Here is a 14,984-nt window from a genome sequence, read left to right as displayed (position 1 = left end):
TCTAGGGCAGGGGTGGCCAAACTGTGGCTCAGGAGCCACATGTGGCTCTTTCATACATATTGTGTGGCTCTTGAAGCCCCCAATGCCTGGCTTGGAGAAGGCATCGGTCCCTTTAAATCACTTCTCCAAGCCAGCTGGCAGCATTTAAGGCAAATGCATTTAAAGTTGCTTTCTTTCTACCTCCTCCATATTTCCTTCCTTCCTTCTCTCCCTCCCTCCCTTCCTTCTGCTCTCAAACATCTGATGTTCATGTCCTGCAGCTCTCAGACATCTGACATTTATTCTGTGTGGCTCCTATGTTAAGCAAGTTTGTCCACCCCTGGTCGAGGGAAGCCCTTCTGTCCTCAGCCCGCAAAGGGATTTAGCGTGCCTCCAGTATCACCTGAGAAAGTGGGGCAGGGGCGATCCGGCTTGAAAAATGAAAAAGGCATCTCCCCGTTTTTGTGCGGTGGGAATCATTCACCTTCTTGCGACCAGCCCTAGACGCCCCTTTGAACAGCAAGAGAGTTGCAGCCTCCTCAACAAAATGGCTGGCTGGAGGAGGGAAAGTAGAAGGGAGTTGTTGTTGATGGGCCTCCTTTCACAGATTAAACCAGTGGTCCCCGACCTTTTTGGCATCAGGGACTGGCTCTGTGGAAGACAATTTTTCCACGGGGAAGGGGGGGATGATTTCAAGATGATACAACTGTGCACTTTATTTTGATTAGTTTGGTGTGGTGGTTAAGTGGGCGGACTCTTACCTGGGACAACCGGTTTGATTCCTCACTGCTTCACTTGCAGCTGCCGAAGTAGCCTTGGGTCAGCCATAGCTCTCGCAGAGCTGTCCTTGAAAGGGCAGCTTCTGGGAGAGCTCTCTCAGCCCCACCCACCTCAGAGGGCATCCATTGTGGGGGAGGAAGGTAAAGGAAATTGTGAGCCACTCGGAGACTCTGAAATTCGGAGTGGAGGGCAGGATATAAATCCAACGTCTTTTTCTTATTATTATTACTACATTGTAATATATTTAGCTGTCCCTGGGCTAAAGGAGGCTAGGCTCAACTCCACCAAAGCAAGAGCCTTCTCGGTTGCGGCCCCGGTACTTTGGAACACCCTTCCAGAAGCCATCAGGGCCCTGCGGGATTTATCGCGGTTCCGCAGGGCCTGCAGGACAGAACTGTTTCGGATGGCATATAACAGGGGTCCTCAAACTTTTTAAATAGGGGGCCAGTTCACTGTCCCTCAGACTGTTGGAGGGCAGGACTGTTGTGGTGGCTGCCTTTACTGTACAAGGCCGCGGGCCGTCAGTTCTCCGTCTTATGCATCTCTCTCCCTTCCCCACACCACACACCCCGGCCTGGGAACTCACCTCACCTTGGTATCGCCTCACACTCTGTCTCCGCCACCTCAGCCCAGTGCCGGAAGTGTGCGTTGCTAACGCAAGTTTAGGTCGAACGCCACTTCCGGTCTGATTTTGCCATAACCCCGTGGGCTGCATAAACGTCCTCAGCGGGCCGCATCTGGCCCGCGGGCCGTAGTTGAGGACCCCTGGCATATAACATCTAATGGGAGAGGGCTGCCACCACGTCTGGACCCATAGCGCTTTGATGACTAACTGCCTAGGATCTGGGCGCGTGAGAAAGAAAATACGATACGACCCGCCTGAAGTAGCAGCATTGTCATTTATCTGATTGTTTTATTGTTTTAATATTGTTTTGGTTTACTGTCTATTTTATGCTGTTCACTGCCTTGAGTCTGTACTGGATGGGCAGGATATAAATATAGCGTAAATAAATAAAATAGTTATACAGTTCACGGCCCAGTTGCTAGCAGGCCACGGCCTGGGACCAGTCCACGGCCCAGGGGTTGGGGACCCCTGGATTAAACTTCTGCAGCTCATTCTCTGGAAGACTTGAAAGTGACAACTCCTTCCATCGGCTTCAGAGCCGCCCGTGCTAAGGGAGAGCAGGGCAATGAGGATTGTCTGACGAGCCATCTGTGCTACGTTGGCACACTCTCGCTCTCTGTCTCCTGCCTCGTATTGATCCCCGTATTGCTGGGCGCTGCATCCAGTTGTGTTTTTGTTCCCAGGGAGGTTTATCAGCGAGTGTGCCAGGCAGCTGCTGTTCCCATTTGCAATCTCATTGATTTCCACCCTTCAAATTCTGGGTGTGGAATATGCTTCAAGCTGACTGATAAAGGTCCCCGGGTTTCCTAGCAACCGCACAGGCCCGCCTGAGTGGAAACTTCCCTTCCTGCTGTAGCAGGGGCCGTCTGGAATGTCTCCCAAATTAGCACCTTTATAAGACAAGGCACGATGTTTCCTCCCCGGCTTGAGTGTCTGTTGGAATCGAAAACTGTTGGGCACCCAGACGGGTGTGGTGGAAGATTTGTTCTGCTTCAGCCGCACTCTGAATATTTGTCTGTCTTTTTTTCTTTAGACTTTGCTCATTCTTGGGCATGGCCACACCGTGTGTGATCCTTCTAACTATACTTGGAGCAGAAGTAGCCGGCAAGTCCCCTGAAAGTTTGGTATGTATTGTGCATCATGATCTGCCTGATTGCCATCGGTCACAGAGAATAGCTCACCTGTTTGAGTATAACAAAGCTCGACTCCAGCGGCACCTTGAAGACCAGCAAAATCAAGGTAGTAAAGGTGCCACAGGACTCAGACTTGGTTCTGCTGCTTCAGACCAGCTGCTGCTTCAAGCCAACACAACTAGCTACCAGTGTTCCCTCTAAGCTGAGTTAGCGTGAGCTAGCTCACAGATTTTTAGCCTCCAGCTCACACATTTTTGTCTTCGCTCAGGCAGGATAACCCCAGAGCACACTAATTTATGTCGTAGCTCACAACTTTAATGCCAGTGACTCACAAAGTAGAATTTCTGCTCACAAGACTCTGCAACTTAGAGGGAACATTGCTATCCTACCTGGGGCCATCTTCAAGTACTTGAAGGGCTGTCCTATAGAAGATGGTGTGGAATTGTTTTCTGTGGCCCCAGAACCAATGGGTTGAAATTAAATCAAAAAAGTTTCTGGCTTAACATTAGGAAGAACTTCCTGACCGTTAGAGCGATTCCTCAGTGGAACAGGCTTCCTCGGGAGGTGGTGGGCTCTCCTTCCTTGGAGGTTTTAAAACAGAGGCTCGATGGCCATCTGACAGCAATGCAGATCCTGTGAATTTAGGGGGAGGTGTTTGTGAGTTTCCTGCATTGTGCAGGTGGGGTGGACTAGAGGACCCTGGAGGTCCCTTCCAACTCTGATTCTATGAACCTGTTTGTATATAGTTAGGGTTACCAACTGGCCAGGAAACAAAGCCATCCTGGGCTTTTGATCTGTAGGATCCGGCCAGAAGGATTTGCAGTGATCTCTTGCTAGTTGCAGAAGAGTGGGCTGCCATCAAAGCAATAGCTACAGAGGCCTGTTCCAAAGTTAGCAGCCCTAAATATACCAGATCCTGCTGGACCTCCAGAATTTTATTTTTCGGGTTGTTTTTTGTTGAATTTTGTATTAAAATGGAGATATCAGCCAGGCACACACATCATCGTCGTATCTTGAAATCAAACGAGACATGTGCAAAACGTTCCAAAGCACGAAGCTACCATTAAAATTTATTTCTGCAAAGGATGCCAGTAATAAAAGGAGCAATGCACAAAGGGGAAAGGGGGGAGAGCATCCCCTGCAAAACCGAAACAACCACGGAGGAAAGGATCCAAGTAAGAACAATGGACTGTTCTAAAGAATAAGCATAGAAATAGATATGGAAGAATGTAATACTGAACAATAGACATCGCGTAACGGAGCAATAAGTGTATTGTGGAACAAACTAATTGTAGAACAAATTAACACGGCCTACAGAACAATGGATTTGAGTATAATTGATGAGCTCCCCTTCAGTAACAAGTAACTTCTTCAGATATCCATACGCGGTGATTAACCATTCTTCCATGTGAAGAGGTACTTATAATATGCAATTCAGGCATGTAATCAAACTGGCCCCAGTTGTCAGGTGTCCATCCTGCAGTCTTCCATTACGAATAACCATAATGTAATACAGGAGGCATTAATATCTTAACATAGTTTGTTGACACATTTTTACATACTTGGTAAATTCTGTTATTTTCCAGCAAGAGACTAAAGTTACACCACTTACTGGCTACTAAGACCTTGGCAACTGATCCCGCTGTAAGTCAATAGATTGGCTCGATACATCATTTTAAATGGCCTTATTTTATTTTATTTTTAAAAAAGAACCCTGTGGTGCAGAGTGGTAAACTGCAGTACTGCATTCTAAGCTCTGCTCACGACCTGAGTTCGATCCCGGCGGAAGCTGCGTTCAGGTAGCCGGCTCAAGGTTGACTCAGCCTTCTATCCTTCTGAGGTCGGTCAAATGAGTACTCAGCTTGCTGGGGGGAAAGCGTAGATGACTGGGGAAGGCAAGGGCAAACCACCCCGTAAAAAGTCTGCCATGAAAACGTCCTGATGCAATGTCACCCCAGAGTCAGAAACAACTGGTGCTTGCACAGGGGACTACCTTTACTTTTATATTATTAATACAATTTTTTTTAAAAAAATAAACGGCCTAATAAAATCAAACAGGATTGAAGAGTGGCGTGAGCTGACGAGACCGTGAATTTCTGAAAGAATCCTTCCCCCAAATTTATTTATTTTTATTTATTTATTTCTGTAGATTTATAGTCCGCCCTTTCCCATAATGGGCTCAGGGCACATTCCGACATGATAAAGCCATTAAAACCAACAAGAAAACAATCAGAACAATTAAAACAATAAATCAGAATTAATTCAAGGCAGCATGGATGGTGTGACCACATAAGGCACGATTATCATAGGCAACTTAGATTGCCTAAAGGTGTCAACAGTATCGACCCGATTTTTAGCAGTCAAGGTGGCAGCTGTCATTTAGCAGTCAAGGTGGCAATCGTCGCTGGGAGGCCAGTTAGATGGTATAATAGAATGAGGACGCCCGCCTGCCTCAACCATAGGCCTGGCGGAACAGCTCCGTCTTACAGGCCCTCCAAAATGGTAACAAAGCCGGGAGGGCCCTAATCTCTATAGGGCAGGGGTGGCCAACGGTAGCTCTCCAGGTGGTTTTTGCCTACAACTCCCATCAGCCCCAGCCAGCGTGGCCAATGACTGGGGCTGATGGGAGTTGTAGGCAAAAAACATCTGGAGAGCTACCGTTGGCCACCCCTGCCATAGGGAGCTGATTCCACCAGGTCAGGGCCAGGACTGAAAAACCCTGGCCCTGGTCGAGGTAAGCCGGATGTCCTTTGGGCCAGGGATGGTCAGAAGATGTTGGCTAGCCGATCGTAATGACCTTCGGGGCTCATATGGGGAGAGACGGTCCCGCAAGTATGCCGGTCGGAGGCCGCGCAAGGCTTTAAAAGTCAATACTAAAACCTTGAAGCGGATCCGGTGCTCAAGACTAATTTTGAAGGAAAAGCCATTGCGCGTGAGTAAAATCAGCTTTGATAATCGCATTTCCTTTCTTTTGAACATATGAAGCTGCCTTCTACTGAATCAGACCCTTGGTCCATCAAAGTCAGTATTGTCTTCTCAGACTGGCAGCGGCTCTCCAGGGTCTCAAGCTGAGGTTTTTCACACCTATTTGCCTGGGCCCTTTTTAGTTGGAGATGCCAGGGATTGAACCTGGGACCTTCTGCTTCCCAAGCAGATGCTCTACCACTGAGCCACCATCCGAATCTCATTTTGCAATTGTTCACTCGGTCCTAATTATGCACCTTCAGCCTCCAGAGCAATTCCACCCCCCACAGCCCTTCAATAGTTTCTCTGCTCTTTATTTTGTTGTTGATGACGATGCGCCTTTTTGGCAGACGGATGAAGCCTGCCCAAATTGTCACAGGTCTGATTTACAAAGCTGCTCACGGCTGGAATGATGTACTGTCTTCCCCCCCACCACCACGCGTGCTTTTAATCTCCTTACCTGTTTGTTTGCGGATGACTCATCACTTTCTGCTGAAATGACTGCCTCAAACCATCGGGGCAGGTTATTTATTATTACGCAACATGACAAGAATTCCCTGAGCCAGAAGCTCACCATCTAAATTTAGAAGAAGCCACCCTCTGCTTTCGCCTGAGGAAGTTCCCTTCTCTCTACAAACTCCGGCTGCCTCCAGCACACACCATAGCTTTAAACAAACAAAAAAAGAATCCTGTAAGCGCAGGCTCCATAGCCGACAGCATTCCATAGGAGAAAACAGGGTCGTATTGGTGATGCTCCAGTTCTCCCCCTCCCCTTAAGGGTTACAGCTCCAGCCTCTTTCCCTTCCTCAGTTTTGACACGTTGCAGAAGGCTTTACCCTGCCTCCACGTATTCTGCAGCAGCTTGTCCATTCCACTGATTTAAAAGCCAGAATTGGCCCAATGCAAACCTCTTACAGATCAGTTACGTATGTTTTCGGAGCGTCGGAAGCTGAATTTTGCTCTGGCAGTTTGGTGTAGTAGTCGAGTGTGTGGACCAGGACCGTAGCCAGGATTTCAGGTTTGGCGGGGCCCACAGCGGGCCAAAGGGCCCCCCGGTTTGGCGGCCCTAGGCTCTTGGCATTGTAAGCTGCCTTGAATTCCACAAGCTAACCACCCTTCCCCTGGGCAGTTATAGCAGCTCCGCTCCCCCCACCCCTTTCTTATGTGCCCATCTTGTTGCAGGAAGACCGGCAGTAATGCTACTACTTGTTCATAGTGGCAGTGAAGAGAGCCAGTTTGGTGTAGCGGTTAAGTGTGCGGACTCTTATCTGGGAGAACCGGGTTTGATTCCCCACTCCTCCACTTGCACCTGCCGGAATGGCCTTGGGTCAGCCATAGCTCTGGCAGAGTTGTCCTTGAAAGGGCAGCTGCTGGGAGAGCCCTCTCAGCCACACCCGCCTCACAGGGGGGGTCTGTTGTGGGGGAGGAAGGGAAAGGAGATTGTGAGCCGCTCTGAGACTCTTCGGAGTGGAAAGCGGGATATAAATCCAATATCATCTTCATCTTCTTCAAAGGAGATAGATTGGAGGCTCTCCAATGGAGGGGCCATACAGTTAGAAGGGGGTGGGGTTTAAAGGATGGGCCTGGCCCCCCCAGGGCCCCACTGTAGCTGCGGGCCCGGTACGGACTCTTATCTGGGAGAACTGGGTTTGATTCCCCACTCCTCCATTGGCAGCTGCCGGAATGACCTTGGGTCAGCCATAGCTCTTGCAGAGGTTGTCCTTGAAAGGGCAGCTTCTGGGAGAGCCCTCTCAGCCCCACCCATCTCCCAGGGTGTCTGTTGTGGGGAAGGAAGATAAAGGAGATTGTAAGGCGCTACGAGACTCTGAGAGAAGGGCGGGGTATAAATCAAATATCATCTCCTTCAAGTGGCAGGCTACTATGAACTGCCTAGTGCAAGGAATTGGTAAATAGGGACACTTAGAAGATGCAACTTTTCATTCTGTTCTCACAACAGCCCTGAGAGGGAGGGGGAAAGTGGGGGGGGCGGAAAGCACTGTTGAGTCACTGCTGACCTACGGCAACCCTTCCTAGGGTTGGTTTTCAAGGCAAGAAGTGGACAGAGGCGGCTTGCTATTGCCCGCTTCTGCAGAGCAGCTCCGGGCTTCCTTGGCGGTCTCCCATCCAAGCACTAACCACGGCAGACCCTGCTTAGCTTCTGAGATCCAAGGATATTGGGCTAGCCTGGGCTGTCTGGGTCAGGGTGTGAAGTAAGGAAGACAGAAAGAGAGGCTGCCCCCCCCCCCAAGGTCAGCTGCCATGAATGCACTTTTCTCCCTTTCTCACAATACGAGAATCTGTGGGCACCCAATGAAATTGCTGAGCAGTCAGGTTAGAATTGATAAAAGGAAGTCCTTCTTCACCCAAAGGGTGATTAACGCGTGGAATTCACTGCCCCTGAGGTGGTGGCGGCTGCAAGCATAGACAGCTGCAAGAGGGGAATGGATAAGCATATAGAGCAGGGGTCCATCAGTGGCTATTAACCACAGGGTATCTCTGTCTGGGGCAGTGATGCTCTGTATTCTTGGTGCTTGGGGTGGGGGGGGGGCACAGTGGGAGGGCTTCTGGTGTCCTGGCCCCACTGGTGGACCTCTTGGGTTTTTTTGGCCACTGTGCGTGTTGGACTGGATGGGCCATTGGCCTGATCCAACATGGCTTCTCTTATGTCGTCGTTAATGAAGGACAATTTGGAAACTTGAGGTTTTTTACCTCCCTCGTCACCAGTGCTACCATCTTTCTACTTAAAAAAAAAACATTTTAGGATAGATTACAGCCACTTGGAACTGATCCAGCAGTTGAAAGCCCCCAGGCCGAAGGCCAGAAGGCGTTTAGCGTCTGAGGACAGGGAAAGAGCTCGACAGAGTGCTGCGTCCCTACCCTGGAATGATCTAGATTTTGTGTATTTAATGTGCTAGCTTTAGACCTTCTCAGGCTACTGCGTCAGAAGTTCTTGAGTTCTGTTGAATCAGAAGCAAGACTTGCTGAGTCTTGCCTGCAGCCTTGTCCTGTAGCGGTTCAAGTGTACTCCAAAAGGGAGGGAAAATACTTTTTAAAACGGTTAATTTTGTGCTGTTACAAAATCCCACACTGTCAGACCCTTTTGTTTCAAGGAGACATTGCCTACAAATGTCAGAAGAAATGGTTCTAAATCTTTTGGCTTGCCTGTCGTGGGTCGCTGACCCTTTGCAAGTTCCGGGGAGAGAGAACTCTGCACGTTTGGTCCATCTTCCGCAAAACATCGGCACACAGGTCAGAGGTCCTGAATCTTCCTTCCAAACGCCCACGGATCTAGCCTTCTGCTCTGTGTTTGCAGGCAGGAGATGGCACGAAAGACCCCTGAGGAACAGTGAGGAAGTGTTCTTTTTAAACTACTGTAGGTGAGGAGTCTTGGCTGATCGAATTGTGAAACCCGCTTTTTTTTTTAACTGCTTCGAGAATTGCCAGCTAGGTCTTTACAAGCTTATGCCGTTATTTCCTAATGAGCTTTCTAGGTTTTCGTTCTGACACTTTGGGCTGCGGCAGAGTCTCATTTGAATTGTAAATATTCAGAAAAGGAGCACAGTGGGCTAACGAGCAGAGAGTCAGGCCGTCCAGCCCAGCATTCACTGTCTGCACATACCTGGAGCCATTCCAGGATCTCAAGATCTTTCTTAGCACCTCTTTCCGGAATTAACATTTATTAAGTGTGCATATATCAACATATTTATACATCTCATGTAAATACACTTTGTTTTTTGCTTGTTGGCTTCTACAAATCAAACTGAATACTAACAACAAATAAACAAACTCCTTGTTTGGCGTGGTGGTTAAGTGTGCGGACTCTTATCTGGGAGAACCGGGTTTGATTGCGCACTCCTCCACTTGCACCTGCCGGAATGGCCTTGGGTCAGCCATAGCTCTGGCAGAGGTTGTCCTTGAAAGGGCAGCTGCTGTGAGAGCCCTCTCAGCCCCACCCACCTCACAGGGTGTCTGTTGTGGGGGGGGGGGAAGGTAAAGGAGATTGTGAGCTGCTCTGGGACTCTTCAGAGTGGAGGGCAGGATATAAATCCAATATCTTCATCTACCTCACAGGGTGTCTGTTGTGGGGGAGGAAGGGAAAGGAGATTGTGAGCCGCTCTGAGACTCTTTGGAGTGGAGGGCAGGATATAAATCCAATATCTTCATCTACCTCACAGGGTGTCTGTTGTGGGGGAGGAAGGGAAAGGAGATTGTGAACTGCTCTGAGACTCTTTGGAGTGGAGGGCAGGATATAAATCCAATATCTTCATCTACCTCACAGGGTGTCTGTTGTGGGGGAGGAAGGGAAAGGAGATTGTGAGCCGCTCTGAGACTCTTTGGAGTGGAGGGCGAGATATAAATCCAATATCTTCATTTACCTCACAGGGTGTCTGTTGTGGGGGAGGAAGGTAAAGGAGATTGTGAGCCTCTCTGAGACTCTTCGGAGTGGAGGGCGGGATATCAATTCAATATCTTCATCTACCTCACAGGGTGTCTGTTGTGGGGGAGGAAGGGAAAGGAGATTGTGAGCCGCTCTGAGACTTTTCGGAGTGGAGGGCGGGCTATAAATCCAATATCTTCATCTACCTCACAGGGTGTCTGTTGTGGGGGAGGAAGGGAAAGGAGATTGTGAGCCGCTCTGAGACTCTTCGGAGTGGAGGGCAGGATATAAATCCAATATCTTCTTCTTCTTCCTCTTTATCTTATTTCCTTCCTTTATCCGATTTCATCCGATGCCCGTACCACTTTTCCTAATCCTTATTCTAATCCTAATTGTATTCTTTCCTTTTGTTTCCAAAACTTCTTTACTTCTTTCACGGACTTCCATCTTTACACACGTAATTTTTTGAAACTTTTAACTATCTTCTCTCGTGCCTGCAAAAGAAAGCTGGACAGGGTGACCTCCAGAACTGGGTGCTGCAGAAAAATCTCTACAGTCGGAGGTCTTGAGGGGGAGGACAGCATACCCACCACCTCCTTGCTAATCCATTGGCTTTAACAGTTCAGTTTCCATTTTCCATTCCCATTTATCATATCTTTATCCTATCTTCTAACTATGTACAAAAAGCCCCGTGGCGCAGAGTGGTAAAGCTGCAGTACTGCAGTCTGAGCTCCCTGCTCACGACCTGAGTTCGATCCCTGCGGAAGCTGGGTTCAGGTAGCTGGCTCCAGGTTGACTCAGCTTTCCATCCTTCCGAGGTCGGTCAAATGAGTCCCCAGCTTGCTGCGGGGAAAGTGTAGAGGACTGGGGAAGTCAATGGCAAACCACCCCATAAAAAGTCTGCCGTAAAAACGTTGTGAAAGCAACGTCACCCCGAGTCGGAAAGGACTGGTGCTTGCACGGGGGACCACTTTTACCTTTAACTATATACATATTCTCCTATTACTCTCAACTACTCTTTAAAAAAACCCATAATTAGCACCTCTTTAACTGGCGGTTCCTGGGATGGAACCTCTGGCCTTCTGCATACATTCATGCAAGGGATGCACTCTGTCATGGATCTACCCTCTTTCTGTGAGGCGTGTCCTGCTTCAGATAAAGGAAGCAGGCCTCTCCCAAAACTCGGCTGTGCAGATGCCTTTGTAAACCAGGAAGGTTTCTAACAGGAAGATTGAGGCATCTTCTGTAGAATTGACTTGTGATATTAAAAAAACCAAAACCCAACACCTGGCATGAGCCCAATAAAACTGTGCTTTTGAAATATTTCTGCTTGGCACTGGGAATTCCTAGTTTTCAAGTATTGCTTTTATTCTTCAGTGGAAGTCATTTATGGTGAGGTTCGGAGCCAATTTCCTGTCAAATTGTGAAGAGGATACATATGGTAAATAGAGACTGTTACTGGGATCTTTCAACTCCCCCCCCCCCCCCAAAAAAGAAGCAGCTCTCCCCGCTCACACACACAAATGCTCACCTTCCCTCCTCCACAACCACAGCCCCCTGTCACTTTCAAAATGTCGCACATGGTGTTGACAGGATATATGCAGCGTTGTCTTTCAGGGCTTGCTTTCCCTTTGACAGCATTCGCACCTCGAGGAGGGGCCACGTTTGCATCCGTCGGCATCAGCACACGGGAGCGTTAAACAAGAAGCACTAAAAGAGCAGCTAGGCTCCTGTGTTCTGTGGCGCTCTCAAAACGAATCTGCACCGTGGTCTTGAAGGAGGAAGGGTGAGCGTGAAGCCGTTCCTCCATTCCATCCCTGGGCCCGTAGCCGGACACCTTGCGCTAAGGGTGGGGAGGCGCCAAAGTTTACGTAAGGAATTGGAGCAGAATGCCAGCTGCTTCCTTTCAGTAAAACTTCCTTTATAATTTGACAAGGTCAGTTAAGCACTGAGCACCAGTCAGTCACTCCAGGGCCGTCTTTGAGAGCCAGTATGGTGTAGTGGTGAAGTGTGCGGACTCTTATCTGGGAGAACCAGGTTTGATTCCCCACTCGTCCGCATGCAGCTGCTGGAATGGCCTTGGGTCAGCCATAGCTCTCGTAGGAGTTGTCCTTGAAAGGGCAGCTTCTGGGAGAGCTCTCTCAGCCCCACCCACCTCACAGGGTGTCTGTTGTGGGGGAGGAAGATAAAGGAGATTGTAAGCCGCTCTGATTCAGAGAGAAGTGTGGGGTATAAATCTGCAGTCGTCTTTGTGTTTGTGGTGAACCACAACACTGGGAGGTGGGGTTGTCAACCTCCAGGTGGTGTCTGGAGATCTGGGATTACAGCTGATCTGCAGGTGACAGATCAGTTCACCTGGAGAAAACGGTTGCTTTGGAAGGTGGAATCAATGGCGTTCTGCCCGACTGAAGTCCTTCTCCTCACTAAAGCCTGATTTCCTCAGGCTCCAGCCTCTCAAATCTCTAAATATTTTCCAACCTGAATCTGGTGACTCCCGGGGTGTATGTAGATGTCCTTCTCTCAGGGCCGTCGGATAGAATCGCCAGCAGTTTCCTTCTATCTAGAGAAGTCAATAGGCTAGATTAGGTTTTCCTCCCAGTGAAAATCAAAAATTCTGAAGTGAAATGTCCCTGTGGAAGCCCAGTCCCACCCAGTCACTATCCATGATCCTCCTGGTTCACTGCTATGGCACCCCAGAAAAATCTCCCCTTCCTATGATTTATTGGCATCAACAAGGTAGGGGCCACGGCTCAGCAGTAGAGCATCTACTCGGCACGCAGAAGGTCCCAGTTAAAATGACCAGGCGGGGAAAGGCTTCTGCCTGAGACCCCGGAGAGCTGCTGCTGGTCTGAGTTGACCGTACCGACTTTGACGGACCAAGGCTCGGAGTCAGTAAAAGGCAGCGTCACGTGTGTTCAGAGCAATGCAAAATGGTGTGCAGCTTTGAATTCTCCAAAGCTTCAGCACTATCCCCGTCCCATCAGATCCTGGAAGCTAAACAGGGTCGGACTCGGCTATTATTTGGATGGGAACAGGGCTTTTTTTGTAGCAGGCACTCCTTTGCATATTAGGCCACACACCCCTGATGTAGCCAACCCTCCGGGAGCTTCCAGTAGGCCCTGTACGAAGAGCCCTGTAACCTCTTGGAGGATTGGCTACATCACAGGGGTGTGGCCCAGGTATGGAATTCTAGCAGAAGCTCCTTTGCATATTAGGTCACACACCCTGATGTAGCCAATCCTCCAGGAGCTTACAGGGCCTACTGTAAGCTCCAGGAGGATTGGCTGCATCAGGGGTGTTTGGCCTAATATGCAAAGGAGTGCCTGCTACAAAAAAAAAGGCCTTCTTGGAAGACTGCCGAGGAATGTCAGGGTCGTGACTCGATGGCCACCTCCGAAAGTCTCTTGCCTTGAAAGCCCCACGGGCGGCCCTAAGTTAGCTGCGACTCGACGGGACCCTGTTCCTGGCTCCACCTGGCTGGGTGTTCGGTAACCCGGGACCGAGCCTCTACCCACCAGAGGGAGCCGCAGGAGAACCAATTACAAACTCATCTCCTCCGACCCGACTTGAAGTTTCTCCCGCCGTGGAGCCAGCTAAGACTGGAAAGTCGCCACAGGTGTGGGGCTTTTACAAGTGGAGAGCCCTGCCCCTCCTCCCCCCAGCAGAAGCCTGAGTCAGAGCTTTCCTCTCGTTAGGCTCTGCTCCAGCTGTAAAGATCAAGGTGACGTTGCTGACGCCACCCAAAACGTAACCCTTGGTGCATCGGACAAAGAGGGCTCCGGCCCGTGCGGGCATCGGCCGCAATAAGCCGGTTGCCTCGAACAGCCAACACAGCTTCTTCCTCCCCACCCCCTCCGCCGCCACATTGTTCTTGTGCAAACAAATTGTTCTTTGTTTTGCCTCCCCTCCCTTTCTGTCGCTCGTAAGCACCCACCTGTAAAGCACTTCTCACCAGCCGTTGTTGCCCCAGCCCCTTCTGCTGGATGCATCGGGCACAGTCACAAAATCAGGCTGTCATTCTCCTGTGCCGGGGGGGGGGACAGAAATCATTTAGACGGGAGTGAAGAACTAGGGCAAACAGCCTTCTCTTACCCTGCCCCCTCTTTCTTCTCCGTCTCCTAGGAATCGGAGCTCGAGTGTTGCGAGGACACGATGGAGATCAATACCACCTGCCTAGCCAACAACCAGTGCCGTCCAGGTAGGGGAGCCATTTGTTCTGGCCCTGAGGGATCTGTCGGTAAAGGCGAAGGCGTTGGCCCCCACTGGTAAAGCCACCTGCCTCTCTGGAAAGAACGGGGTTTCCGGCAGAGCAAATGAATGAGCGGTGGGCTTAGAACAGATGAAAGGAAGTCCTCCTTCGCCCAAACAGGTAGAATTCACTGCCCGAGGAAGTGGTGGTGGCTACAAGTGTAGCCAGCTTCAAGAGGTGGTTGGATGAACATACAGAGCAGAGGTCCATCAGTGGCTCTTAGCCACAAGGTATAGATGGAACACTGTCTGTATTCTTGGTGCTTGGAGGGAGGAAAGAGAGAGAGAGCTTCTAGAATTCTGGTCCCTCTGGTGGACCTCCTGATGGCTCCTGAGTTTTTGCCACTGTGTGACACAGAGCGTTGGACTGGATGCGCCATTGGACTGATCCAACGTGGCTTCTCTTATGTTCTTCTGTTCAGTATTGGTATGCTGGTTCTAGTCCATTCTGGGCCTGTCCCACGCTCTTTGCCTCTGTCTGATCTACCTTGCTGGATTGTTGTGAGTATGAAATATGCAAGAGAGCACCACATATGCACCACCGTCAGTTTCTTGAGGAAGAACAGGATAAAACCGAACCCATAACTGGGACACTGATGTGCTGTATTCTTGATGCTTGGGGGGGGGCAACAATGGGAGGGCTTTTGGAGTTCTGGCCCTGCTGGTGGGCTTCCTGATAGCAGCTGGGCTTTGGCCACTGTGCGACGCAGTGTTGGATGGGTCGTTGGCCTGATTCAGCATGGCTTCTCTTCCGTTCTTAGGGTAGGTCAGAAGATTTGGGAAAACAGAGGGCAACCGGCGGAGGTGGGTCTGGGAGCAAATGTTGAAAGAGGGAATTTGTGTAGGTGTGGGAGGCTAAGAGTTTGAAAGGAGAAGG

General features: G+C 49.8%; 1 protein-coding gene across 1 annotated transcript in view; it reads left to right on the top strand.

Annotated features, from left to right (window-relative positions):
* C18H1orf159 (chromosome 18 C1orf159 homolog) overlaps positions 1–14,984 on the top strand; it is a 60,753-nt gene that overhangs the window by 20,154 nt on the left and 25,615 nt on the right. The window contains exons 2-3 of the mRNA XM_060259353.1: positions 2,418–2,508; positions 13,982–14,057. Of these exons, the coding sequence (XP_060115336.1) occupies positions 2,437–2,508; positions 13,982–14,057 (148 nt within the window). The 5' untranslated portion in view covers positions 2,418–2,436. The remainder of the gene's footprint in view (positions 1–2,417; positions 2,509–13,981; positions 14,058–14,984) is intronic.

This window comes from Heteronotia binoei, chromosome 18, assembly GCF_032191835.1.
Source record: "Heteronotia binoei isolate CCM8104 ecotype False Entrance Well chromosome 18, APGP_CSIRO_Hbin_v1, whole genome shotgun sequence".
Classification (NCBI taxonomy): domain Eukaryota; kingdom Metazoa; phylum Chordata; class Lepidosauria; order Squamata; family Gekkonidae; genus Heteronotia; species Heteronotia binoei.
The sequence above is the reverse complement of the archived record's forward strand: the minus strand, read 5'-3'. Positions and strand labels throughout refer to the sequence as shown.